The sequence below is a fragment of the Podarcis melisellensis genome (assembly GCF_964234715.1).
Source record: "Podarcis melisellensis genome assembly, chromosome: 2".
NCBI classification, from domain to species: Eukaryota; Metazoa; Chordata; class Lepidosauria; order Squamata; family Lacertidae; genus Podarcis; species Podarcis melisellensis.
In genome coordinates, this window is record NC_138529.1 from 36,711,726 (window position 1) to 36,737,252 (window position 25,527).

General features: G+C 42.9%; 3 protein-coding genes across 6 annotated transcripts in view; 1 reads left to right on the forward strand and 2 right to left on the reverse strand.

The window, feature by feature from the left end:
• The window catches only part of OGFOD3 (2-oxoglutarate and iron dependent oxygenase domain containing 3), a 38,305-nt gene extending 37,038 nt beyond the window's left edge, over positions 1–1,267 (reverse strand). The window contains exon 1 of one of the 2 annotated variants that reach the window (XM_081898046.1): positions 1,152–1,267. Coding sequence is in view for 1 of the 2 variants with exons in the window: in XM_081898045.1 (XP_081754171.1) it covers positions 273–364 (92 nt within the window). In the remaining variant the exon portion in view is untranslated. Of the gene's footprint in view, positions 1–272; positions 459–1,151 lie in introns of those variants that run through there. The other variant, XM_081898045.1, reaches the window with a different exon arrangement.
• A 1,225-nt stretch (positions 1,268–2,492) lies between these two features.
• On the forward strand, positions 2,493–13,597 carry HEXD (hexosaminidase D). The gene is made up of 12 exons (XM_081903537.1): positions 2,493–2,634; positions 3,298–3,407; positions 3,960–4,047; positions 4,359–4,523; positions 6,443–6,626; positions 7,670–7,741; positions 9,035–9,230; positions 10,310–10,392; positions 11,465–11,543; positions 11,685–11,786; positions 12,267–12,356; positions 13,073–13,597. The coding sequence occupies exons 1-12, from the start codon at positions 2,536–2,538 to the stop codon at positions 13,239–13,241; spliced, it is 1,437 nt and encodes a 478-aa protein (XP_081759663.1). The 5' UTR covers positions 2,493–2,535; the 3' UTR covers positions 13,242–13,597.
• Positions 13,598–15,348: 1,751 nt separating this feature from the next.
• On the reverse strand, positions 15,349–24,177 carry CYBC1 (cytochrome b-245 chaperone 1). Of its 3 annotated transcripts, none has more exons than XM_081898071.1 (7): positions 24,088–24,177; positions 22,806–22,942; positions 21,502–21,543; positions 20,370–20,443; positions 19,833–19,929; positions 18,872–19,016; positions 15,349–17,058 (listed from the first exon to the last, which is right to left on the reverse strand). In XM_081898071.1, exons 2-7 carry the CDS (start codon positions 22,888–22,890, stop codon positions 16,887–16,889), a joined length of 615 nt encoding a protein of 204 aa, XP_081754197.1. In that variant the 5' UTR covers positions 22,891–22,942; positions 24,088–24,177; the 3' UTR covers positions 15,349–16,886. The 3 variants fall into 3 exon arrangements, with proteins under 3 accessions (XP_081754197.1, XP_081754199.1, XP_081754198.1); XM_081898073.1 differs by lacking the exon at positions 24,088–24,177 and adding an exon at positions 23,549–23,571; XM_081898072.1 differs by lacking the exon at positions 24,088–24,177 and adding an exon at positions 23,286–23,536.
• Positions 24,178–25,527: the final 1,350 nt, after the last annotated feature.

A 25,527-nucleotide genomic window follows, 5' to 3' on the forward strand; every position in this document is an offset into this window, starting at 1 on the left:
CACACACTCCGAAGCCAAACCAACTGGAAAAAGTGCCTCCCTACCATCACATCAGATTATTGATATACGGGCAGGATGCTAGCATTGATGAGGACCAAGCGTTTAGCATGGGGGGGGGGTTGCAAGGTTTGAGGGCGCTCTCCCGGGAATGCAGCCCCTGGAGGGAGAAGAGGACAAAAGACGCGCGCACCCTCCTGACTCCGCTTGCAACTCGCAACCCCCGGTCCCCTCCGGCCGTGGCCACGCGGCGCTCGCCGGACAATAGGAGGTACCTGCTGAGACGACGGCGCTCCTCCGCCCGAGCCCCTGCGCCAGCCCCGCCGCTCTCCGGAGTGCGGGAACCCGCTCGCCGCTGCGGAGCCATCGCGCGGGAGCTGAGCAGCTGCGCACGGGGCGCGAGGATGTGTCAGCCTCAGAGCTTCCACTCCAAGCAGCCGGGAGCAGAAGGCGGGAGAGAGAGTGCGAGAGCGAGACACCGAGGAGAGGGGGAAAGGTGGCGACCAATCGGCATCCTCCTTTCCCGGAACGGAAGCTACAGAGGGAAGAATGTGCAGGCAGGAGCAGCCGATGGCGGAAAGAGAGAGCAGCGCGGAAGGGCAGGGAAGCTTAATCGAGGCTGCAGGCGGAATGGAGCGCGAAGGAGCGGAGGTGAGAAGGAGCGGAGTTGTTGTTGTTGTTGTGGAAGAAGGTGGGCTGGCGCGCGCGGCCAAGAGGGGCAGCTCCCCGGGGGAGGCGAGGGAACCCGAGCCGAAGGATGGTGGGGCCTGAGCGACCTGCGGCAGGATTTACGTATAAGCTAAACAAGCTATAGCTTAGGGCCCCACTCTCTTGGGGGCACCCCAAAAAAATTAAAGAAAAAAGAACTGGATGTAAATTTCCAAAATAGGATAAAAAATAAAATAAAACCTATACACAGCAGCAGTGTTTTGTGTTGTGTAGGCTCCTATGATGTAAGTAATGGGCCTTACCTGCTCCCTAAAATATCACTGGTTTGCTCATTTCTGTGTATAGGGTGCCTACATTCTGCATGTGCAAATGGCTTTAGATACTTATTAGGTCCATCAATTACCATATAGCATATATTCAGCACAAAAACCAGCGACAATTTGTTGTTGACAAAGGACAGCTGGACATATAAAGGGCCCCATTACCTTCAGTAGCTTAGGGCCTCATCAAACCTAAATCCGTCACCTGCCCCAGAAGCAGCGACTATTGCTGTGGTTGCCGTTTCCCATGACGTGTCCCGTGGCTACTGGGCCACGTCTGGGAAGGAGAGGGGGAAGGGTCACGTGTGTGGCAGCTGGGAGGGTTTGGCGTTTTAGGTGGAAACTTGTTTTGCTGCCAGGGTGTTTATCCAGTAAATTGATGGGTGGTGGGGCAAGGGGTCTTTTCAGTCCCATGTGCTGAAATTGACCCCCAAACGGAACGGGCAGATGCCACACTGTCTTGGCCCCTGCATCTTGAATGAATGCTCGCTTGTCATCCTGCAGTCAAAATTAGCAGTTTCATAGATGGATGGTTAAGTTAAGGGTACATTTAAACACAGTATCTACCTGCATCATCATACATGGACTTGGATTTATTGGTGCCCTTCTTGTTGCCTGTGCATTGTTTTAAATATTTCTTCTTTTGAGGATGACCCATAGCTTAGTGCTAATGTAGATGCTTTGCATGCAGAAAGCCCCAGGTTCAGTTTCTGGCATCTCCAGGTAGGGACAAACCCTCTGAAATTTTGAAGGATCACTGATAGTCAGTAGAGACAATGCTGAAGAGTGTGTGTGTGTGTGTGAAGGAGCGTCTCCACCCCCATCGTTCTACCCAGACACTGAGATCTAGCACCAAGGGCCTTCTCGGTAGTGGCACCCACCACTCGGTAGTGGCGCCCTCCCATCAGATGTCAAAGAAATAAACAACTATCTAATGGTTAGAAGACATCTGAAGGCAGCCCTGTTTAGGGAAGTTTTTAATGACTGATGTTTACATGTATTTTTAATCTTTTGTTGGAAGCTGACCAGAATGGCTGGGTAAACCCAGCCAGATGGGCAGGGTATAAATAATTTATTATTATTGTGATGATGATGATGATGATGTGTGGTACAGTGAAAAGCTATGGGACCTTCCTTCCTTCCTTAAATGTCAGTTTGCAGCTTAGATTATTTTGACATGTAGGGATCACTCAGAAAGGCTGAGGTAAGAGAAAGTACATATGCACCTCTCTTTCATGGAAATGAACTACATCCCTTAGAGTGAATAGGGAAGGATGAAATGGTGCGGAAGCCATGTGCACTGCCTTGAACTCATTGGACGAAAGGTGCAGTATACATGTAATGAATAACTGTATGTATATCACAGTAGTGATTATTGACTATATGAAAATAAAGAATATGCAATTTATAAGGAACCAGATTTTCATCTTGATTCCAATTATTCCATGGGAGGTTTCCATTTTTTTATATTCTTGTTCGGTTATGTGAGTAAATGAGTATCTTCACAATTTTCCTTCTTTTCCAGGTATAAGCTACTCACATCTGGAACATGGAAGAAAACAGAGTGATGGTTTCTTCTCCATTTGAACTGCGCCTGGTGCACTTAGATCTCAAGGGAGCCCCACCAAGGGTCTCATACCTGGCAGAGGTAACACAATGTTGGTCTATGTAAATCAGAGAGTTGAATCTCTTCTGATGTTGATTTGGTTGAAGTTAGTTGCATCCAGTGAGTTTAATTTTTCCACTGCCTTGTGCCATGTAGTCTGAGTTGTAGGTTTAATTGTATTTCCGTCTTGTTCTCCAACAGGAAAAGATTCAATTGCTTCACCCCCTAAAGCAGGGGTATTTATAACTGCCACTTCCTGATAATGCCTGCTGTGAAAACTAAGGTGTCTTACTGCATAATTAAAAAAAGAATTAAAAATAAATATTTAAGGATGAGCAGTAACAGGCTTTAGTGGACTACCCTAAGGAGGCCTACAAAGAAAGGGCTTTATTCTATGTCATACAGATTCTAGTGTTTCAGATACGGCAAAAAGATTGCATTTATTGAAGCATTTTTACCCCAGCCCCCCCAAAAAAAGATTCCAAGAATGGCTTACAAAGCAGTCCCTGCCCTCAGGCCTGTAATCTAAAAGACATAACAGGAAAGAAAAAGGGATTGGAGCAGTGGAGTACACTTGGAGCAGGGCTATCTCTCACGCACGAGAGCAGGAAATAACAATATAAGCATTCCCTAAGATGTCTTAATGTTTTACAAAACTAAATTCCACACTAGCTGGATATTTCACATGTTTTGTGCAACCAACAGATCTTCCCATTGTTCCATGCCCTGGGTGCAAATGGCATTCTCCTTGAATATGAGGATATGTTCCCCTATGATGGGGAACTGAAACCACTTCAAGCAAATGATGCATACAGGTAAGGTAGATAGTAAGGTTTTCTAATTGCAGTTGGCTGGCCAGAATAAAAACTGCCCTGCACATAAACCCATGAACATATTTGCCTGTAATTTGGAATGTTTAACCTGCGCTGGGTCTGCTACTGTGCCTGTAAATTTCACCCATACCTCCCTCAAGCAGGGGGCGAGGATACATAGCGATTTTTTAAATTTCCCAATTTTGGGGTGGGGATAATAAAGCAGATTTCAATATGCTAAACCTCATCAGTCAGTTGGACCAAGTTGGGCTGTGTTCCAAATTGGGATCTTAACTGGATCTTGCGGTTTGTGCACATCCTAGATGTGTGTGTTTGTGTAGGTGGCGACCATTTTGCACACAGCAGATTGATGTGCAGCCTCTGACACACGTGTCATTTTTTGCCATGGAACAGGGCAGAATGGGCTTATGTGCATAATGACCCAGAACGCAACCCTCGCACAAACAGGGAGTTGCCTGTGTGTATAAATAGTGAAATTTTTAACATGTTGAAATATAGCATTGATAACAAAGTTGTTTTTTTATTGTTTTCTAGTTCCTCTGAGATTAAAGAGATTTTAAAGCTGGCAAAGTTACATGAGCTAGAGGTTGTCCCTCTGGTCCAGACCTTTGGACATATGGAGGTAAATGCCAGGATGTCAAATGTCACACACACTTGAATTTGAGGGGGTTGCTTTGGGTAAGGGGGGAGCTGTTTGTTTTGCTGTCTGTAGTGCAATAGCAACCAATGTAGTGGAGCAGAGTTGTGGGACACAATCTGTCTTCAGGTCGTGGGATGGTACAGTAAAGGGCTTTTATAATGCACCCTACTTGGCCGTAGCTTATTCAGCTGGGGCATCTGTAAACACTTGCAGAAGTCCTTTGCTTATGTCTTTGGTCACCCTTTTTGCTTCAGTTTAGTGACCACACCCATTACGTCTTGCTTCTCCTGCAGTTTGTCCTGAAACACAAAGAATTCTGTCACCTACGGGAAATGGCAATGTTCCCCAACACTGTGAATCCCCATAGAGAGGAATCCCTGAAGCTGGTCAGCACAATGATAGAACAAGTGGTAGCACTGCATGATGATCTTCGATGGTTTCACATTGGCTGTGATGAGGTATAGTATGGGACCTGGGGCTGGAATCATTTCCAATGCAGTCATGATGTCTTCCTTGACCCTGGGCATGCTTGGCTGTCAAATTCTCTTAATCACGAGATAAACATCATCATCGCATGATCCACACTGGCTTATTCAGATGCACAGAGGTTGAAATTCTTTGGTTCTTAAGTGTGTGTGTGTGTGTGTGTGTGTGTTTAAATCCTTACTATGAGTTTTTAATGTATCAGGCCTTTATAGCTCTGCATACTGAACATTTTTATTAGTAATTACTATAGTTAAAAGAAAACCTTTCTACTTGTGTGACTGCTTCCTGATGTATTAATGATAGGGAAATAAACACAGGTGTCTTACAAGGGCTCCCCTATGCATTCTTCAGCCATCACTGGGCCACTGAAAGGAAAAGAGAATTTGGCTGACTAGAGTACAGAGCAATGAGTGAATCTTTGGATTCATGATCTGATTTTAGCTCATTTGTACTTCCTAGCTTTGGGCAGTTGTTTTATATTGTCAGGTGTTTTGTTAGAAACAACACATTATAATTTGGAATAAATCATGCAGTGGAATAAATCAGGTTGGGAGAATTTGGCTGGTCCTTTTATACTGCATTTTATTAGGGCCTATTGAAATCTGTGGTAGATGTGGTGGACTTGCTGAAATGAATGTCCACTCGTGAATTATCTTGGGTTTGTGTTTGTGCTTATCACATAGGAGATAGCCACCTAATCATACATATGTGCCATTTTTGTTACATCACTGTAGATGCTGAAAAGGTGGTGTTTGCAGTGGCAAGCCAAAAGCTGTATCTTGGGCATAGGAGTGCATTATAATCTTGCCACAGGTTGCAAGGTCAGCATCCCAAAGAGTTATTTAAGTTACTGCTGTGCACCAAACCAGCTTGTAAAAGTCAACAGGAGCGCTATTGCTCCTGTATGCCTGTTTTAGCTCCCAAGAAATGTTTATAAAAAGGCTAGCTGGGAAATTGTAGGCAGAGGGGGAGTTTACTGTGCTCTTTCCTTCTCTGCCTCTTGACTCTCAAACACCACCCATTAATTTCTCTCAGCTGTATCCCCCCCCTTTCCTTTCTGTTGTATGGAGAAAAAGCATACAATCGCTATGGGAATACAACTCAAAATGGCTCCCCTGGGGTGATTGATCCCCACCCAGTGCTTTGAAACACATAGCCCTCATTCCACTTGCCTAGCAGGCATGAAGACTTTCAGCAGGGATGGCTGAATGCACAGTAAGTGCTTCTAAATAGTATGGAGTGGGCAGTGATCCGCTGTCAAGGAAAAACCTGTTTTCATTGGCATAACTTTAGTAACTGCTTTGTGTGCTCCAGCCCAAAGTCTGTGATAGCCATCATTGGAGCAGGAATATCCTTGTGAGAGAACTGCCTGTATTTCTACTTCATATTAAGCCATAGATCAAAACAAACAAGCAGTGTGGTGGTTCATATTGTTGTGCAGTACTCAATATACAGTGCTCTGCTCTTTATTTTACGGTGCCACCATGAAACAAGCCAGAGTCTGGCTTGTCGTGACGTCCACACCAAGGGCCATGGTTTGTTTCTCTCCAAACAAACCACAAGTGGTAACCACGGCTCTGTGTGTGTGCTTTGAGGGAAACAAATCACAAGCTCAGGTTTGGGCAACATGACCAGTCAGACTCCTGCTTGCTTCCTCCATGGCACAGTAGGAACTGGAAATGGGAGAGGTCCAAGAGGGAACTTGACAACAGCATACACCATCATGCCGCTTGTTGACATCAAACCATAGTTTGTTTTAAACTATAGCTTAATGTGACACATGAATCAGGCCAGTAACTAGTATGTTGTTGGTGCTGAAAAATAAATGAATTGTTAAATGGCGCTTATCAGAATAGCAGTAAACGAAGAATGCATTGGTTGGTGTCTCCAGGTGTATTATCTGGGTGAAGGAGAAGAGTCCAAACAGTGGCTGCAGGAAGAAGAAAATACGATAGAAAAACTGTGCCTGTCCCACATGAAAGCCGTGGCCAGCCATGTAGTCTCAGCCTACCCTACAGTGAAACCTATTGTGTGGGATGACATGCTGAGGGGAATGAGCGAAAAAACACTGAGAGGTATGTTGCCACCAGAAAGGGAGTCTCACAGAAAAATTGAGCAACATAATTCATTTCTGGCAGGTCAGAATTCATTGTGGTTTCAGAGTTAGTTTCAGATGTATTGAAAGGTAGACACCTTTATTGGGGAGCGGATGCTTTTAAATGCCACAAAGAAGCACTTTGAGCATTTAAAATAAAACACTCTATAACCAGGGCTTTTCTTCAGCTGAAACTCACCAGAACTGAGTTACGGCACCACTTTGGTGCATACTGGCAACCCTTAAGGTTGGGGCTGTGCGGTGGGAGTGAAGAAGAGAAGGTGGGTGCTCCCCTAAAATTTCAGCTCAATAACATTGGCTTGGTGCTCAGCAAGGATATACTTGCTGCAATATCCTCATCCAGTATGTACACACAGAACTGTGCTGTATTTTGGGGGATCGAGATCCTCAGAGAAAATTAATAGGTTAAAAAAACTAAGTGCAAATACTAATTTTAAAAAGCCGTGCCAGGTCAAATTTCTGTGGTTTGAACTTTAATTATTCAGGGGAAATGAAAAATTCAAAAAGATATAGAACTTCTTTGCATTAAAATTATAGGATGTAAACCTGTTAATGATTATAACCAGCAATGGAAAGATTGTTTGATGTTGATGTTAATTAATTATTTTCCAAATATATACATATTAAAGTACTCCAGTTTAAAATGGCAAGGAAGAACAGGAAAATTTACAATAGAAGCTTAGCGTAGCCTAATTAAATATATCTGAATAAGATATAAATGTACCAATATTTCCAGTTTTTGTGTTGAATCACAGGGAAAGTTATGTGCCAGGTTAATAATGAACTGTGGGATTGGACCTCACTTAAGGTCTTATTAGTGTACTGCTTGTTCTGGGCTTTATCATTGGCCCACTACATTAGGAGGGACTGGGAATTTGATACATATTTTTTCTTAAGTCTTTGGGTGTTGTTTGAAATTATCACCAACCAATTTCCTTTATACATATCTCTACACAAATACAACTGAGAAATACAATCAGTTATATTTCTGTTTCTTTCCAGAGTCTGGGATAGCACAGCTTGCGGAGCTGATGATCTGGGACTACTCTCCGGACCTTGATGTGGATAGTAAAGGTTTGCATTGCCTTTTGATTTTGCTTGAAAAAGGGAAATGTGTTCAGTCATTGTCTGAAGTATAGAATAACTCCTCTTCTCACAGCGGCCAGCCAGATGCCTATGGCAAGTCTGCAAGCAGAACCAGAGCAGAATCAAGCGGTCCCCCCACTTGCGATTCACAGCAACTGGTACACAGAGGCATATGGCCTTTGACAGTGGAGGTAGAATATAACTAATGTACATAGCTGTCAACTTTCAGAGTTGAAAATAAGGGATCAGCAGCCTAGAAAATAAGGGATCAGCAGCCTCACCTGTCCCGGGGACAGTCTACGGGCTATCTACCAATCCAGGATAGCAGTGGGAAACGGCACTGGAATAAGGAAATTTCCCGCAAAAAAGGAAAGGTTGACAGCTATGCTAATGTGGCTAGTGGCAAAATTTAGGAAAACGTAACAGCAGACACTGGAAACAGGAAATAAGCAATGTTGAGTCTTTTAGTAAATTGTCAAGGAATGAGAGTGAACCTGTCTTCTTATTTGAGGAGCAGCCATCTTGATTTAAATGTCAAGACCATACCAAAGTTGGGGTACTTGGGGGGGGGGGGGAAGTAAGGAGTGTTGATTGGACATTCTTATGGGTACTTTGAAAAAATGATAGCGATGTGGCATGAAGTCACTCCAGTTTGGTCATGTGGAATGTACTTATCACAAGCTATTTTTATTCATATTCCGAAGACACAATTTTGACATCCAGCCAAGTGATGTTTGACATTCCTCCTCACTGGCTTATTTCTTATCCTGAAGACAAAGGAGCTTCGACAGTGCTAGCAGATATTCTTCAGCGCCCAAAGAAGGATTTTTTTTTTGGGGGGGGGGGTAATAACAAAGCAGAATTCTCCCATTGAGACGATAGCATGGGACATTTTTATCATTTTTAATTTAGGTCATTTGATTTATCTGTTTTAAACATGAGCACACCAGATAAAGTAATGTGTGGACAATTATCCATGTATTACTTTCTCCAATGTAATTGAAATCTGAGACTGGTTCAGCATTACCTCACAATAAATAGGTTGTGAGTAGTTTTAACTTTTCTAGCTAATGAGGCTGACCCTACGAAACTTACATTATCCTTATGTGAGTCTTACTAGCAAATATAGTTGCGTTTAGGAACATTGTCTTTTTTTTATCACGAGTCTGCCAGTCTCTTCTTTCCACTTGGTACAAGTTGGACCCAGTCCTGTATCAGCAGAAGATTGTTTATACACTGCCATTGAACTGTGGACTTTCCTGTCTCTCCCTTTACTTCCAGCAACTCTCATAAAAAAGTACCAGAAGTGTAACTTCTCAAAGCTGTGGTTTGCTAGTGCTTTTAAAGGGGCCACAGGAGTCAACCAGTGTCTGACCCTCATTGGACACCACCTTAAAAACCATGAGCAGTGGTTGAAAGTGGCTGAAAGCAGTCCTGCCGGTATCATCCAAGGAATCATCCTGACTGGTTGGCAAAGGTAATGAAACTTTACACAAGGGGATTAAGAGAGTGATAGCATTATGAATACCGTATTTTTTGCCCTATAGGACACACTTTTTCCCCTCCAAAAATGAAGCGGAAATGTGTGTGCATTCTATGGGGCGAATGCAGGCTTTCGCTGAAGCCTGGAGAGCGAGAGGGATCGGTGCGCACTGACCCCTCTCGCTCTTCAGGCTTCACGGACCTCTCCGCAAGCAGCAGGAGCACTGCCGCTGCTTGTGGAGAGTTGCCTGCGTGCCGAAGCCTGCGCGCGCTGAGATCAGCGCGTCCAGGCTTCGCGGACCTCTCCGCAAGCAGCGGGAGCCAGCGCTGGGCTCCCACGGCTTGCAGAGAGCTGCCTGTTTGGGGGCTGGGGTCGGGGGAAGCTTGGGCCTCCCCCGCCCCAGCCCCGCGCCTGGGGGCGAAATAATTTTTTTCCTTTATTTCCCCCCCAAAAAACTAGGTGCGCCTTATGGAACGGTGCGTCCTATAGGGCGAAAAATACGGTACATTGAACACTACAGAATCTCTCCTCTTAAGAAGGATTCTGAAGCCAAGAGTTGAACTTGGACAGCACACACTTTTTTTTGAGACCAAATAAATTCTGAGGGGAAACTTTTAAAATGCAGAAATTTCAGAAACAGGAGGAGACTCATCCGCTTGTGGAGGAACTTTTCCTCTCACCATTGGCTTCTGTTGTTTCTGCTTCCCACCCCATTGTGGATCCTGCCTTACATTTTCTTTTCTATGTTTCCCCCCCCCCAACTCCTTCCCCACCTTCTTCAAATTAACTAAAGTCCCAGACTTCCTTTTTCATTTCATCATTTCACCCTAAAAGAATGAACGGTTCTGCAAGAGGAACAGATCATATGACTCAAATTCAGTTTATATACAGGTGCATCATTTACTTAAACTGCTGATGTTTTCCATGCAGCTATATTCCTTACATTCTGTGGGCTCCATAGATTGGTCTTAATAAAGTTCCTAAAGTCTCTGGGGCGACTGCAGATGCCTGCACTGCTTCAGTCCCTTGCTTATATTGCCTCTCACTGAATCGCTCTGCATTTTCTTCTCTAGGTATGACCACTTCTCTGTTCTGTGCGAGCTTCTGCCTGTAGGAATCCCATCATTAGCCGTATGTCTCCAGGCACTAAAGAACGGTATAGAATTACTCTCTCCTCAGTCAGATCTAAACCATGTGCACGGGATCCTGAAAACACTGCAAGATTATTAGCATCAGAATTTGTACATTCCTTTGGAATAGCTGCTTAACTTAAATTCCCCCTAACTGCCCACGAATATATTAGAGCTATACTCTAGAATGGATAGCCAAGTTCCTTTACTTCATCCATTGTCTCATGTCGTGATTAACAAGAAGCTGTGAGGTATTCTTTTTTCAGTGGCCAAAGTGATTTGCCCTGAAGGAGTCCAGGACTCTTCATGACCTTCAGCCTTTCACATCTGATATCAATACTGGTTTCTAGATAATAATAGTTGCTAAGACCAGTCAAGCATACTTCGTGACTAATGCCCCTACATAACAGTATTAAATAGTTAAAACAGTTCTTTATACTTGTGTCCATTCCCTACCCACCCACCCGCCTCTGCAAGCTGTAATCTCTCTGTCTATTAGAGATTCCATAAAACATGGCTGGTTCACCTAAGGCAGAGGTGGGAAATGTCAGGCTTGCAGACTAACTTGTCAGAAGTTTCCTCTGAGAAACCTTTTTGAGTCACAAGCACCAGGCTATGAGTGAGTTGCCACAAGGTGGCAACATTGAATAGTACAGGCCAAAGGAAAAGCTTCAGAAGGTGCGATGCTGGGCGGAAGCTTTGTGTCCCCCAGTTCCATCAGCTTTATTGCAACTTGATTTCAAAAAAAGTATGCTCAGGATCACACCCTAAATCAGAACCCACCTATCTATATAAAACTAGGCTGCCTTTTCTCCATTCTAAATAGCTGGCTGGGTTCTGAGCCATCATTAACTTATGAAACCTATTACAATGATTTCCATCCCACCCTTCATGACACAAATCCTTCTAAGACCGCTAGGAATCGCACTGTGTTTTTTAAACTTGGGTGACCTAGGGTCATAATTTCATCCTTTAATAGCGGTGGGTTTTATACATGCAGGAACACACACACACATCACTAGGCCAGTTTTGTGTCCCGTTTAAGGTTTTACACTTAAAACAAAAGCAGCAAATTCTTCTCTCTTTGGTCCTCCCAAGGTGGCTATTCAGAAAAGGTGAAAGAAGATGTAGAAAAATCCCTGGGGATCTCCAGTTTGGAAATAGACACTTATATGAGGTAATAGCCCCAACTTCTAGATTGCAGCAGCATTTCTGGAAGCAATATTATGGGGAGTGGGGAATGTGCAAGCCCCTTTTGCTTTCAGGCCCAATGGGTTAGGGACAAAGTTCACTCTTGCCCAATTCTCTTCTTGAACAGTGACATCTCAGGGACTTTCCCTGGAAGTGAAATTCTCTCGCTGGTGACCCAAATTACATTCTACCTCAAGTCCTCAGTGGATGAACTTCTGGAAAACAACAGGTGAGGAACAAAGAGGAGGAGCTGACACTCCATCATGTAGAGCTATAATCGATCTTATTGCCACATAAAATGTTTTATCTTTTTACTGTGTATTAACTTAAAAGTTATTTTTCCTTGCATAAGCAAGAACTGGGAGGGGGGGAATTCTACCATATCATTTTAACCATCCTAACCGCACTTGTTACTAGATGCTTACATGATGTTAAAGAGTATACTACTCTTATGTTAAATCTTACAGTTGGATCTACAGTATGTGATATCTCAGTCTGCCCTGTAGCTTTTCAGTTCCATTCACGCCCACATGTTCTTTAATTATTTTTGTATTATTATTTATTAAATTTGTATACTGCCCTTCATCTGAATATCACAGGGCAGTTCACAACATAAAAAAATACAAAACGAGAACACAAGATACGTAATAAAAATGAAAACAAACCCATACTCGCCCTCCCACATCTATTTATGGCTTATCACTTTTAGGTATGTCACAGGCTGGTTCAGCCCCTACCACAGAAAGAGGAAGAAGATCCATCCCATAATGATTCATCACTTTCAGCCAGATGCACTAAGGTAACAAAAATCTCTGATTCCTTGCAAAGTTTGTGTTTTGAAGATTATCTTGGGACAGGCAGATTAAAAGTTCATGATCTTATTCTCAACCATTGGTGTCAGAAATTTCTATGTTGAGGATGCCGTTTTGGACAGTGCATTTAAGTACCTCGCTCACTCAAATTCACAAACGGTCAAATATTCAATCATTACTTTATTAGAACACCAACAGCACCAAAGCAAGGAAATAGATCTAAAACCTTATTGTTTTCCTGCCACTCCAGCCATTGGCTGAACTGCTGTGAACTAATCTATCTACGGCTGGTGTGTTGCATGTAGACCATAAAATTAACCTGATTTTATGATCACAAAAGGTGCTATGGTTTTAGCTGCTGGTGACTTTGGCTAATTTGGCTGTAGATTTTTGTATTTGCAAAAAAAAAGAAAAATTAAATACAGCAACTATGGGCAATAGTAGGATCTTATTATACGTGTCTCAAATACACACACACACACACACACACACGTACGTACGTATTCAAGTAGTTTTCTTACTGGATTTTACCCACTAGCTCTCTGCAGTATTGTGAAAGGCTCCCTCTTCCCACAGGATGTAGAAGTTTTAAATGTACCCTTCAGTAACTTTTAACATCTCTTAAGAATCAACCTGATATTTGGTTTAGTTAGGTCTACATCACATGGCAATATATTAAATTCTGCTGCCGATTTCTTTTTAGACTTTTGACAAAGTGGACTACTGTGACGCAGGAGCTCCAAACAGCAATGGAAAAGACATTCTTTATATCTGCTGCAGAAGAATGGATGGAGGAGAATGTCCAACCCAGCCTGCAAAGACTTCAGGGAACAGTCGATGATCTGGACAGAGCAATACAGGAATTATCCTAATACTCTTACAGACAGCTTTGCAGATTTGAAGCCCAGCGTGGTACAGCTAGCATCATGCAGCTAGATTAGCATGTGTAAGTCGGGGAGATGCTCTTCAGGTGCAGAGATGAGTCTGTTGCGCTAACAGGCTTGGAATTAATCTTAAAAAGAAATTTTGAAGAGATACAGACTGCCTCGGGTCTTTCCCTTTCTTCTGAAAATGTACCAGCAATCACACTGCGTGCAGAGTCACACTGGGTAGAAGTGAGAGCGGGCTCCAAGATTTCTCGTGGATTTGTTAAGATTGATTGCAGATTTTTACAATTTAAAAACCTGTGCACAGACACTTTAAATAAATCAAAAAAGTTGCACAATCATTAGTATGCTTTGAACATCTCCACTGGTATGTTGGGGAAGCCCCATTATGCCCTCAAACAGATTTCTCAAGAAGGAAGCAGAAATAAGTTGCCCAAAGCAGATAAGAAGCAAATGTTCTTAGTTTCTTCATTCTGGCCCCAACACCTGCTGCTGCCATGAGAGCTGGGCTGCAGATGGTGTTGGCTCTGCACAGCCCCTGCTGCTGGATGGTTGTTTTGCACACTTAAACTAATGATCCCACAGGTACCCAGTGTAAGAAGGTGGGAACACGAGTGAAACCACAAGAGGACATCTAAGCTCTTGTCTAAAAGTAGCCAGGAGTTAGATAAAAGCATCTTTTTGCTGCTAAGAAGCAATCTCAGATTTCATCAGATGAAACACCTTATCCCTCACATTTAATATTTTACATGCTACCAAAACATTCATTGGTCTAATTAATGGTTTAAAGCTTGCCGACAGAATCAAGAGGAATGGATCAGATCGTAAACAGTGCACTTTGCGAGCCAGAACATTAAACACAGTTCAGCAAAGGTATTTGCACTGCAATCCTATGCACCTCTCATCAGAAGGAAACCCCACTCAGTTCAGTGGAATTTACTCCCAGGTAAATACATGTAATCTTGCTGCTGCTTTGGTCGGTGGCATGGTAAAATAAATCAATTCCCTCTGGAACGTCATATGTACAGTGGTGCCTTTGGATGCAAACAGGATCCGTTCCGGAGCCCCGTTCGCATCATGAGCAGAACGCAACCCATGTCTGCGCGGGTCGCGATTCGCCGTGCCTGCGCATGCCATCATTCTGAGCATCTGTATATGCACGAGCGGCAAAACCCGGAAGTAACCCGTGTCGTTACTTCCAGGTCGCCACAGGATGCAACCTGAAGATTCAACCTAAAGCCAACGTAGAGGTATGACTTTATTTCTAAATTTCTACACAGGCACATGGTGAAGAGTAAAAGGCTTCCTATGAGAAAGTGGTCCTTGGGAGTTCAAATAGGATTGCTTATTTATTTAAAACTGCACTTCTAGGGCCGGAAGGTCAGAACTCAAAGCCTCAGACTTTAGGTTGTCTCCAGCAGCATCTTCTGAAGGAAGCGCATACCTACACAGAGTACCAAGTAGTAGGAAAGCCTTCAGCTGAGTGTCGGCATCCAGGGGTCGAACGGCCAGCTGGCTAGCCCTCGGCTGGATCATCTCCTTCCAGCCGTCACGCTGCGAAGATCCCTCAACCTCTGGTTCCGACATTTATCAGTGACCCAGGTCTGCTGACATGGGCACTTTACTTAGCAGAGCAAACTGCACAAACAGAAGAGGCTTGAGGCTATGGATACATACTATAACTACGGGTTTATTAAACATAAATCAGGACAAAGAAACATGTCGTCTCTCTTTGCTGTCTTCTCGGAGAGAGAGTCAAAAACAAAACAAAAAAAAAGACAGCGGAAGTTCCGCTTATGCCAGCAAACACTGCTGGAATGTAAACAGACATGTGACACGTAACAGTTCCATGTCTGAACCAAAAGGTGGAATGGAATCTCCAACAGAGAAATGAGGACCAGAATTGGTGGAATCCAGATACTACCATTACAACCTTAATTTCCAGATGCAACTGAGGCTCCATGATCATCCAAAGACCATGAATCAAGTGTTTGGGGAGACACCACTTAATAGTGAAACATGACATTATAATTGATTTAAATTAAAATTCCTTCTATCTACTGTAATGATAAAATTGCAATACAACTGAATATAGCCTCTCAAATTTTATAGAATACTTACAATTACACGTATTATTTTAAGAGTTACAAGCTTTGTGTACTTAAATGGTGCATTCTTTTTCTCCATTCATTGTGCCCTATGTGAAATGTACAAGTACCTGCAGGAAGCTTTTTTTTAGCTTCTTACAACCTTTGTTAATTTAAAAGCCAAATATACATATACATGTTATAGTTAAAAGGAAATATAAAAGAAGAAAGTTCCATAAGAATCAAGGATCCAATAAGAAATATTAACACTGGATATCCAAACAGTACAGGGAGCTTTACAAAAAATTGTATAAAGGCTGAAACGCCACTTTATAAAACAGTTTTACTGTTGCAATTGACACCTGAATAATACTTAAGACTAGCGGGAGTGATCAGAAGTAAAATTTCTGCTTGACGAGTGTTTACAATCTTCTACCCTTAGCTGCTCATAAATTATCTACCATGAACAGGAAAACAAAAGGATACATGTAAATCAAGACATTTAAAAGATCTTATAAAATGAGGTATATATTTTTGAAAAAAAACTTAAAACCAATGGCAGATCAGGGAATCCGCAGCCCTCTGAATGTTCCTGGACTCCCAAGCTCCTAACAGCCCCAGCCAGCATGACCTTGCTGGCAAAGGTTTGTTGGACCTGGAGTCCTGGAAGATCCAGATGGGCACAAAATCCCCCCCTGGCATAGATCTTAATACTTTTTCATAATAAAAAAAAAACTTACTGTCTAAATCACTTTGAAATTTCCCATCTTCCATTTTTTTTAAAAAAAAGTAACGTCTTGAAAGGCTGGACTCGTACCTACAGCCCAAAATGCAAAAAGATCTTCCATTGTGTGGGGTTTCTTAAATTAAAAAAATTCATAGTTTGTATATCTTATTACTACACTGGAAATTTCCTTTGAAAAATAGTAAAAAAAAGTTTAAAATGTTCACACATAAAAACCATACTTCTACAGCAGTAATAGAAAGTTCATCTGCTGTCACCAAACTCGTGGCAAAATATAAAAATGAAGATACTAGTCTCTCACCAATGAGCTAACAAGTCTTCCGAAGACATATGTGTAAGGCAACATAAAGGTCTGGGTTCGAGAGATCATCTAAACCATGGTTTAAATTATCAGGAACAAACTGCGGTGTACCTTGGGCTCCCCTTGTCCCTCTTCTCCTTCACACTCAAGAGGAGAGTGAAAGCTTACACTTAAAACCACAGGTCAACATTATTTATGAACAGTGCTTTGTTCTAAAAAAAAAAAAAAAGCCAGCACCAACAATCCGGCTCAAACCATGGTTTCAGAACAGGTCACAATTCCCAATGCAATTCAAAACTTTGGTTTGTTCTAACATGAAAACAAAAGCTTTCACTCCTCTCTCGCACACAGAGGTAAAGTGGAAGTGCTCAAATTCAAGGCTGTCCTAGGTGATCATCTAAACCAGGCCAATAGCTTTGCTCAGTTTTGTTTCTCTAAAACCGCATGTAAGGAAATTCTAATAAAAGATTCATTTCACTGGGGATGAAAGGAAGGCTTTAAAAATCAGGTTCTCCTGGTCCCTCTAAACTGCTGCTACCGTAGATTTCTGAGAAGGGTTCCTCTTCATCACTGACATCTGTTTCACTGCTGTTCTCAATATACTTGTCTGCTGGAACTTTGTTCAGCTCCAGAAAGCCAGTAATGAGCTTGGCCACAGCTTCTACATCACTGTTGAAAAGGCACAAGCAAGAGTTAGCAATTCATGTGCCCACTTGAGGTGGTCACAAAAGTGCACAAAATATACAAAATATCACGGGGTGGTGGAGGCAGCAAAATTAAAAGTACTCCTTAAGTATCCCTTCCACTCAGGCCCGACCACAGAGCAGGAGAGATGCTGGGCTCAGGGCAATTCACACTGTGTTCCCCATTAGCTTCATTACTCCCCTGGCGATGGTGGCGGTGGTCCTGATGGTGTTTATTAAGCTCTCAGACTGGGGTGCGTACTCAAAATGTGCAAGGCTTTTGTGTTTTAATCACATAGTGGCTGCATGCAAGCATATCTCCCTTAGTAAGCGAAGACAAGAGCATGCCTTGTTCCCCCACACGCAGCTGCTTCACTCCTCCCTTCACACAAGCAACCAAACAAGCTGGGAAGTCTCAGTTAGTTTCCCTGTTATGTTTGAACCAGCAAATTAGGATTAATGGCTTTCAAACCAGCCAGGATAATTAAGCCAACATTAAAGCATGGCTTCTTATCCTGCCTTGTTTGGAAGCCATAAGCATGCTTTCCTAGTTTGGATGTTTTAGTTAACAGACACCCTGCCTTGTTTCTTAGCTCATGCTAAGGGAGCAGTGAAGGAGCTGTGGGTGCACAAGGCTTAAAAGGCATTTAATATGTATGGTGCTTTCAATGGTAGCTACTTATGTGGCTCCATAGCTCTTAGAATGATAACTTCTATCCAGAGAGAATCTTGTCCTTGTAGTTGTATACAAAGTTCAGTAACAAGGTAACATAATAAAACATCCAAATTATTTTTGATGTTAGAAGATTTAGGGCAGAAGGAAATACTTGTTCAAACAGCACACAGTTGAACTATGGAATTCACTACCTGGATGGCTTTAAAATGGATTCGGACAAATTCAAGAAGGATAAAGCTATCAAGACCTATTGCAGGCTTCCCATCAGCATCTGGTTGGCCACTGTGGGACCGGGATGCTGGACTAGATACGCACTGGGCCTGATTCAGCAGGGCTCTTACGTTTTCTTTTTTAAACTCAGATTTTGAAGAACTGTCTCAATTTATTTTTTTACATGTCAGCTTCAATGTTATCCACACCTAGGGTTCATAGTGCCAGAACAGTATGCATGCAACATGTTCATCAACTGCAGTTTAGGTTAGAATGTACTACAATCATGAAAATATAACCCAGCTTGTTAAATACCAACCAAAATATACAAGTTAGTAGCTTTGTGGCTTATTTCCACTGTGAGCAATTGGTGCAGAAGAAGTTGCCACCCCAGCTGCAACTGAGGCCATCATATACAACTCAAGAAAAGGTAAAAGTAAAGACTCCTGGACAGTTAAGTTCATTCGAGGCGACTATGGGGTGCAGTGCTCATCTCACTTTCAGGCCACAGACAGCTTTCCAGGTCATATGGCCAGCATGACTAAACCACTTCCGGCGAAACAGAACACAGTGACAGAGGCCAGGGCGCACAGAAATGCCGTTTACCATCCCACTGCAGCAGTACCTATTTATCTACATGCACTGGTGTGCTTTCGAACTGCTAGGTTGGAAGCAGCTGGGACAGAGTAGTGAGAGCTTACCCTGTCATGGGTATTCGAACCGTCAACCTTCTGATCAGCAAGCCCAAAAGGCTCGGTGGTTTAGACCACAGCACCACCCGCATCCCACAACTCAAGAACTGTAAGTGGCACAAGGTCAACTAGATTATTGAAAGTCATATTGTCTGCCTAAGGTTCAGTGATGCTTTCTCACAAATCCTGAACCATCATAGAAGAGAAAATTCATACTGTACCTTCTGCAGCCCATCACTGCACTCTGCGTCAAAGGGTGTGAAAACCCAGTGACAAATCTCAGGACAACTAGGTAGCCCTTCCCAAAGTAGCGTACTTTCTCCTCTTCCACATTCACAGCCCGAATTTCATCCAACGGAACCACCACTATTTGAAAAAGAATCAGATTATTGTTAGCACTGTGATTCCAAGCAACACTTGCTGTGTTCTCTGAAACATTACACTCCCATATCCTACACTCACAGTAGTAAAAACAGTCCAGCCTTCCTTTCATGCTGCTGCCAACTGCCTATCATTATTTTAAGGACCAACAGAACTAAATGAAAATGCAACTGAGGCAATGGAAAGTTAGGTTTTCCAAATCCTTCACCAATAATTAGTGGCACAGAATGTTTTTTCTTACAAGCTCAGTCTCAACATCCATTAAAACCAATAAACCCAATGTTTAACCCTTATGGCAGTAAAAATTGTTTGTTCAGAATAATATATATATATAAACCATTAATTAAAAAACCCTCTAAGCAATGTACATAAAATATAAAACACTCATCAGTGATACAAAGTTAAAAGCAGCAAATATTAAAAAGTGTGTAAAACTCAATTAGGAATCTGGATAGACTTGCTGAAATAAAATCATTTTTATCATGAGTCTAAAATGGTCTAGTCAGGGAGCCTGCCTAATGCTAAAAGGCAGTTCTAAAGCATATGTATGTGCTGTGACACTGAAAAATTGACTCCACAACAATGTCTTGAAAGGGTTGTGCTTCAGAAGCTGAACGAGACGCTGAGCTTAGATTCCCAACATCCTGGTGCTAGCTTCTTCATTATCCAGGATAAACTCTTCACCCTTCCCCATAACTAACAGATTTTCATTAGTACAGTGTACACACAGTCCTGGACTCGAGACGGTATATATTTGGTTGCTGCACAACACGTGTCATACTGCTACATTTGTGGCTTTACCTTGTTCGTGACCTGCCCTTGACAGAGTCAGCAGCTTCTTGTAAAGGTTGAATGTCTTTAGGAAAACTTTTCCTGAATCCTTTTGAAATATAGCTTCCTATGCAGGGGGAAAAAAACCAACCACCATATCACAGCATAGAATCAACTGTGGGAGTGTGGGAAAATAATTGCTTTTTTGAAAGGCAAAAATAAGGGCAAGGATAAGCATCCTACCATTAACGTCAATTATTGTAGCGGTTAAGTAAATACATAATAACAGATGTTCATTGCTGTCCCATTATTGGATTACACCAAATAAGCTTGTTCCCAGGTCCTTCTCCCAAAGTGAAACCTACGAAATCTCACATTTTTTACAGGAAGGCTTAAGATGCTTTTGCTTTCTCTCACGGCATATACTCTGGTAGATTAACTGAGAACTTGCTTTGGCCCTTTTCTGGGACACTGACAAGCAGCATTAACAAAGCAGTAAGGACAAAGCAATCCGAGCAAGCATTTGGCTAAGGCAACCAAGGCTCCTATTCCTGGCACACTGCTTACCTCCCACTCCTCCAGATTTTGCACAGCTACGAAGAGACAGCCGGCAAGATAAAAGAGTTTCCATCCCAAGCTGTCTGAACAGAAAATATTTCAAATTAGTTGCAAACATCTAAACCACACCCACCCTTATAACTAGTATCTTATTTCAACAATCCTTCTAAATTGAGCTCTTTATCTCAGCTAGTATCTGTATTGAATATGTGTGTGCTATTGTTTTAAACCACAGTCGAATCTTGGAAGTTGAACGGAATCCGTTCTGGAAGTCCGTTCGACTTCCAAAACGTTCGGAAACCAAAGGGTGGCTTCTGATTGGCTGCAGGAAGCTCATGCAGCCAATCGGAAGCCATGGAAGCCTCGTCAGGCTTTTGGCTTCCAAAAAAATGTTCAAAAACCGGATCACTCACTTCCGGGTTTCTATCGTTCGGGAGCCAAGACGTACGAGTGCCAGAGCATTCAAGAACCAACGTACGGCTGTATATCATTGTTTTTAATTGTTGTATATATGCATTTGTTCTAAGTGTTGCTGTATATGTATATTTGTACATATATTTTTACTATTTTGTAAATTGCTTTGTGACACCTCCATAGGAACAGATTCATAAATAAACTCAAGAACAGTAAAAGCAAACACATTTTGTAAACTATAGAGGTCACCTGTTTGGTAATGAAACAATTATTTCAGTACATTACACACACTGTGCCAGGCAGAGGCATTCAACTTTCTGTCAGCTAAAGCTTTGCAGCAAATGCAGATATCCCCCTTTTAAGCAAGATCCTGTTTTTTTACAGGCTTTCAAAACCTTAATGTTGGAGTGCTCTGAAGCTACCGTAAGTGCAAAGAGATAGAGCCTTTTTCAGCTGTGATCCTGCCCCCTCCCATCTCCCCACGACAGATGGCCCTCCCCATGAGATTCACCCATGAATGACCTTTCAGCCCCAGGCAAATAATTTAACCAACTTTATTTTCCAATATGGCATATAAACTGTTCTTTTAACTACAATTATTTTTATTAGCTACTGCTGGGTTTAATCAAGTTGCTTGGGTTTTTACTGTTCAGCTGTTTTCATTGTTTTCCTCGGTTAATTAAGTAAGATCCAACAATAAGCTTCTAGCAAAATTATTAAGCTTTACCTTCACTATAGTAAGCAGCAGCCAGACCTACAGAGGAGATCCCTAGAAAGAGAAAGGAGATAAATGAATTTAGAATTTACTTTCAGCTACTTAGCACTTTGCTCTTATAAAAAACAAGTTTTATGCATGTGCTGACAGGCCTTTTAAATTTCAGTGTTATTTTTCGTAAATAATAATAGTAATAAATCTGAGTTAACTATTCCACTGAACACTATAACAATGATCCATTTAGGCAAGTGAGAATAAAATCTTACTTGAAATCCGAATAAGGAGCCAGATATCAAATTAGGCCAGTTGTGTGACATCACTAATGACTAAGTCTGTTATATCATCATGAAACTTTCAGAACACCTTCAGAGTTTTTCCAGTCGTCTATTACAACTTGTTATATGTCTGATCACCCTGTGGTCTTTTGGAAGACCATTGCAATCTGTCTTGATTAGGGTTAGAGGACTTTCTCAAAGATTATAATGTGTAACATGGAAAGACAGCTGGAAATATAATGTGATACCAATAGCAAACCAAATGCATTCGTCTGCAACAACTGCATTATCTTACTGGCTACTGAGGATTTCCAGAATCAATTGCAATTACTGTTGGTGGGAGTGGAGCAGAAAAATACTGTGGGGGGAAATAGGGCTGTATTCAAGTAACTTTTCTTCAGGGTAGAACCACTGGAATCCAAGGGCCTAAGATAGCCATAATCATTCATTTTCATTGGTTCTACTCTGAATAAAGGGTGGGTGGATACAACCTTAGGTTACTGAGCTTTGGACCCCCTTTACGTTATGGAATATTGGCTTGCAACCAAAGTAATATTCCAATCAATATGTAAAATCTAATCCCACCTGTTAAAAGTTCCTGCCCATCACATGAAATCCAAGCCTCACTCTCTATATTCACCACAGATTTCCCTGACCTAAGAGGCCATAAAGGCAAAAGTAAAATGTCCTCTCCAGCAGTAGTGGCCAGTTCAGTGGCAAAGGAGGGGCACTGCTATTCTCCCGGCTTCCCAGCAGAGCACATCACTAGTGCTTACTGGCCTAACTAGTAATGGTTGGTGGCGGATTGGCTCCACCATGCTCCAGCACACTGAACCTGGATCCTGACACCTCCCCCTTCAGTAAGTGTTGGGAACAGACTGTGTTTGGAAGCCAGGAGGGCAGCAATGTCCCACCTATGTCACCACACCGGACACTATTGCTGTCCAGCAAGCTTTTAATTTGGATTTGTTTTAGTAGAGGTTTGTTTTAACTCATTTTTTAAAAAAGAAAGTATCAGCCTATACAAAACTGAAGACTTACCTACAAGGAGAGACCAAGATCTGATACCAGGTGATCTCGTCAAATGAAGAACAGAGTCTGAGTGGTCTTCAACCAACATATACATCTTGGGAAGTGGGGGCAAATCTACAGAGCTCCTGAATACTCACAGAAGCCGCCTACAGAATGACAGGGAATAAAACCAATTGAGACACTGTTTACAGACCCTTGCCCTTCATACTTTGAGGCGTAACTCAGTCCCATGTTAAATTTATGTGGTGTTTTATTATCAAGTGTAGAAATCCTGTGAAAAGTACAAATGCATACACCTAGTAGTATGCCAATCAAATTAGTGTACTTTAAAGCAGAATGTGCACTCTCAATATTCTTATGCTTAGTTTAACTTTAACAGAGCCTACATTCAATTTTCCAACTTTTAAAACCAAAGTTTAAACTTTTGTTTTATACCTTTCTCAATATCTAAGCGCTAAGAAAGTCGGACAAGTGAATGGTTATTCTTACATCTGGAGTTAGGAGGAGGTCAACCACACACTAGTTTCTCAGGTCTATATTCAGAGAACACTATGGAATGTAATATCACAAATGAAGTGGGTGGGTGAGTGGGTAAAGAAAGCAACTACAGTAGTCGTCCATCTTTATCATCTATAATACCCCCAAAACAAAAACACATCCACCAGAACCAATGTAAGATCACACTGTAGCAAAAACAGGAAGTGTACGGCAATATTATAAAACAGAGGCAAATTGCGACTTGGCAGCCGCACCTTCTACTTTTAACACAAGCACGAGACAAGAAAGAGAGCTTTCCAGTTTCGTCAACTTCATTAAATGAAAAAGCACTTCGTGACTTTTTTTTTTACAAAACCCCACTTAAGAAATCTAAAATTCACTTTCTGCCTTGTGCATAATTGCATCGCTGCGAGTATCACTATTGAGCAGCGCGCACATGGTTTTAAAAGTGGAAGGGACAAAAAGGGAAGAGTGCGTAGGCATTTATCCCCCTCCATTGACCATTTTTGTGGTGTGTGTGCTATGCAGTCAGAAAACAGTTCTGGGAACTGGACCACACCAGGTCCCCCCCTGCCCAGCCTCCTTCTCCTACTATGCAAGAGGAGACGAACCCCACTTTCTTTCCCCGTTAACAAGCCCGTTAGCGGTCTCCGGTCCCGCTCCCCGCCCCCCATCTCGCCCTCTCGCTCCCACTAACTGCCACCCCCTTTCAATCTTCGGTCCTCTCCTTTTCCGCCCCACTCCCGATGCTCCCATCGCGCAGCCGCCTCCACCCTCCTTCTCTCTGGCTCACCTAAGACGTCGCTTCCCAATTTCTTTTCGGGCGGGAAACGCTCCAGTACCATAGACGTAAACCAGAGATTCCTAGACAGTCAACCATAGAGAGGACAGGGAAAGAGAGGGAGATAGAGCGTATCCCTTGAACACCATAGATCTATATCTAGCGGAAAGCTCTCACGAAGGAGAATCTTCTTCCTCTTTTTAGGGTAGATGTGCGATTGGTTCGCAGCACCGCAATGAAAAGCAGCCTGTGCCTTCTCCCCCCCCCCACCTCACTGTTGTTGCATATTAAGTTTTTTGCATGGACTCCTATGTCTCCTTTTCCCATACGAGAAGACGCACAAAACTACGGAGGCGGCGTAGCTCCTTGCTCGTCTCGAGGAGGCGTTTCCCCCTTGAATCCTCGTTGGTTAGTCCAATTGAAGTTGGGCATAAATACAGCATTAAAAAATCATCAGGTAGTTTCCGTACTGAGGAGTTTTGATTAAATTTGAATTCTCAGAATGACAGAACAAAGTACATTTTAGCATGCATTTCCAGGAGACAATAGGAAGACAAACTGTGTCCGCTAGAGCGACTATAAATGCTCTCAGGAAGCTATTTGCGACACACAGCTTGCCAGACACACTGCTGAGTGATAATGGAACCGCTTTTACTTCGGCAGAATTCAAAAAATTTGTAACCAAGAATGGAATCCGCCACATTCGTTCCGTTCCTTTTCACCTGGCCACTAACGGCCAAGCTGAACGCATGGTCTGTACTACCAAAGATGTGCTTAGGCGCATAGTGCATGGAGACTGGACTCTCCATTTAGCGGAGTTCTTATTGACCCAAACACATCACTCCAAGAGCAGTGACCGGCCAGAGCCCAGCGGCGTTGCTTATGGGGAGGAGACTCACTACCCTCCTTGATTTTATGCACCCCAACCGGGCTCTTGAGCAATGGCCATCCACTGTGGTGCGGGGGGCTCAAAGAGGGTTCTCAGGGGACACTGTGTATGTCTGAAACTATGGGCCCAAGACAGGGTTGGGTCCCTGGTATCATTGCCCGCTGTACAGGTCTGGTTTCCTACGAGGTAGGGTTGGAGGGAGGACTGGTTTGGAAGAGACACCTCAACCAGATCATAGCCAGGGGACCTTCGAACACGGAACTTCAAGCGGAACCAGAGGACAGAGAAATGGGTACTTCGGGAGATTCTGTGTCCAGGCCAGGGTGGGAACCAGATGGGTTGCCGGTGACTGAATTACCCCAGCAGAAGGCGTTTTCAGGCTGCAATCCTCAGTGGCTCCATCGGCAGTGACGCCTTTGGAGCCGGCCTCGCTGACCGCCCCACTCAGACTGTGGGTACCAGAAGAACCTCCTGGGTGACCCACCCGGGCACAGGAACTGCGATGGTCCCAGCTGGAGTGGAAAAGGCCGACACACCTTGATGACTATGTTTGTTCCTTTTGT

Coding starts and splice junctions, on each gene's coding strand:
- HEXD (XM_081903537.1), top strand. CDS start 2,536: ATGGAAGAAAACAGAGTGATGGTTTCTTCTCCATTTGAACTGCGCCTG. Junction 10,393..11,464: donor TCTCCAGGCACTAAAGAACG/GTATAGAATTAC, acceptor GGTCCTCCCAAG/GTGGCTATTCAGAAAAGGTG. Junction 11,544..11,684: donor GAAATAGACACTTATATGAG/GTAATAGCCCCA, acceptor CTTCTTGAACAG/TGACATCTCAGGGACTTTCC.
- CYBC1 (XM_081898071.1), bottom strand. CDS start 22,890: ATGTATATGTTGGTTGAAGACCACTCAGACTCTGTTCTTCATTTGACG. Junction 20,444..21,501: donor TGCTGCTTACTATAGTGAAG/GTAAAGCTTAAT, acceptor TTTTCTGTTCAG/ACAGCTTGGGATGGAAACTC. Junction 17,059..18,871: donor GCAGTGATGGGCTGCAGAAG/GTACAGTATGAA, acceptor CCTTTTCAACAG/TGATGTAGAAGCTGTGGCCA.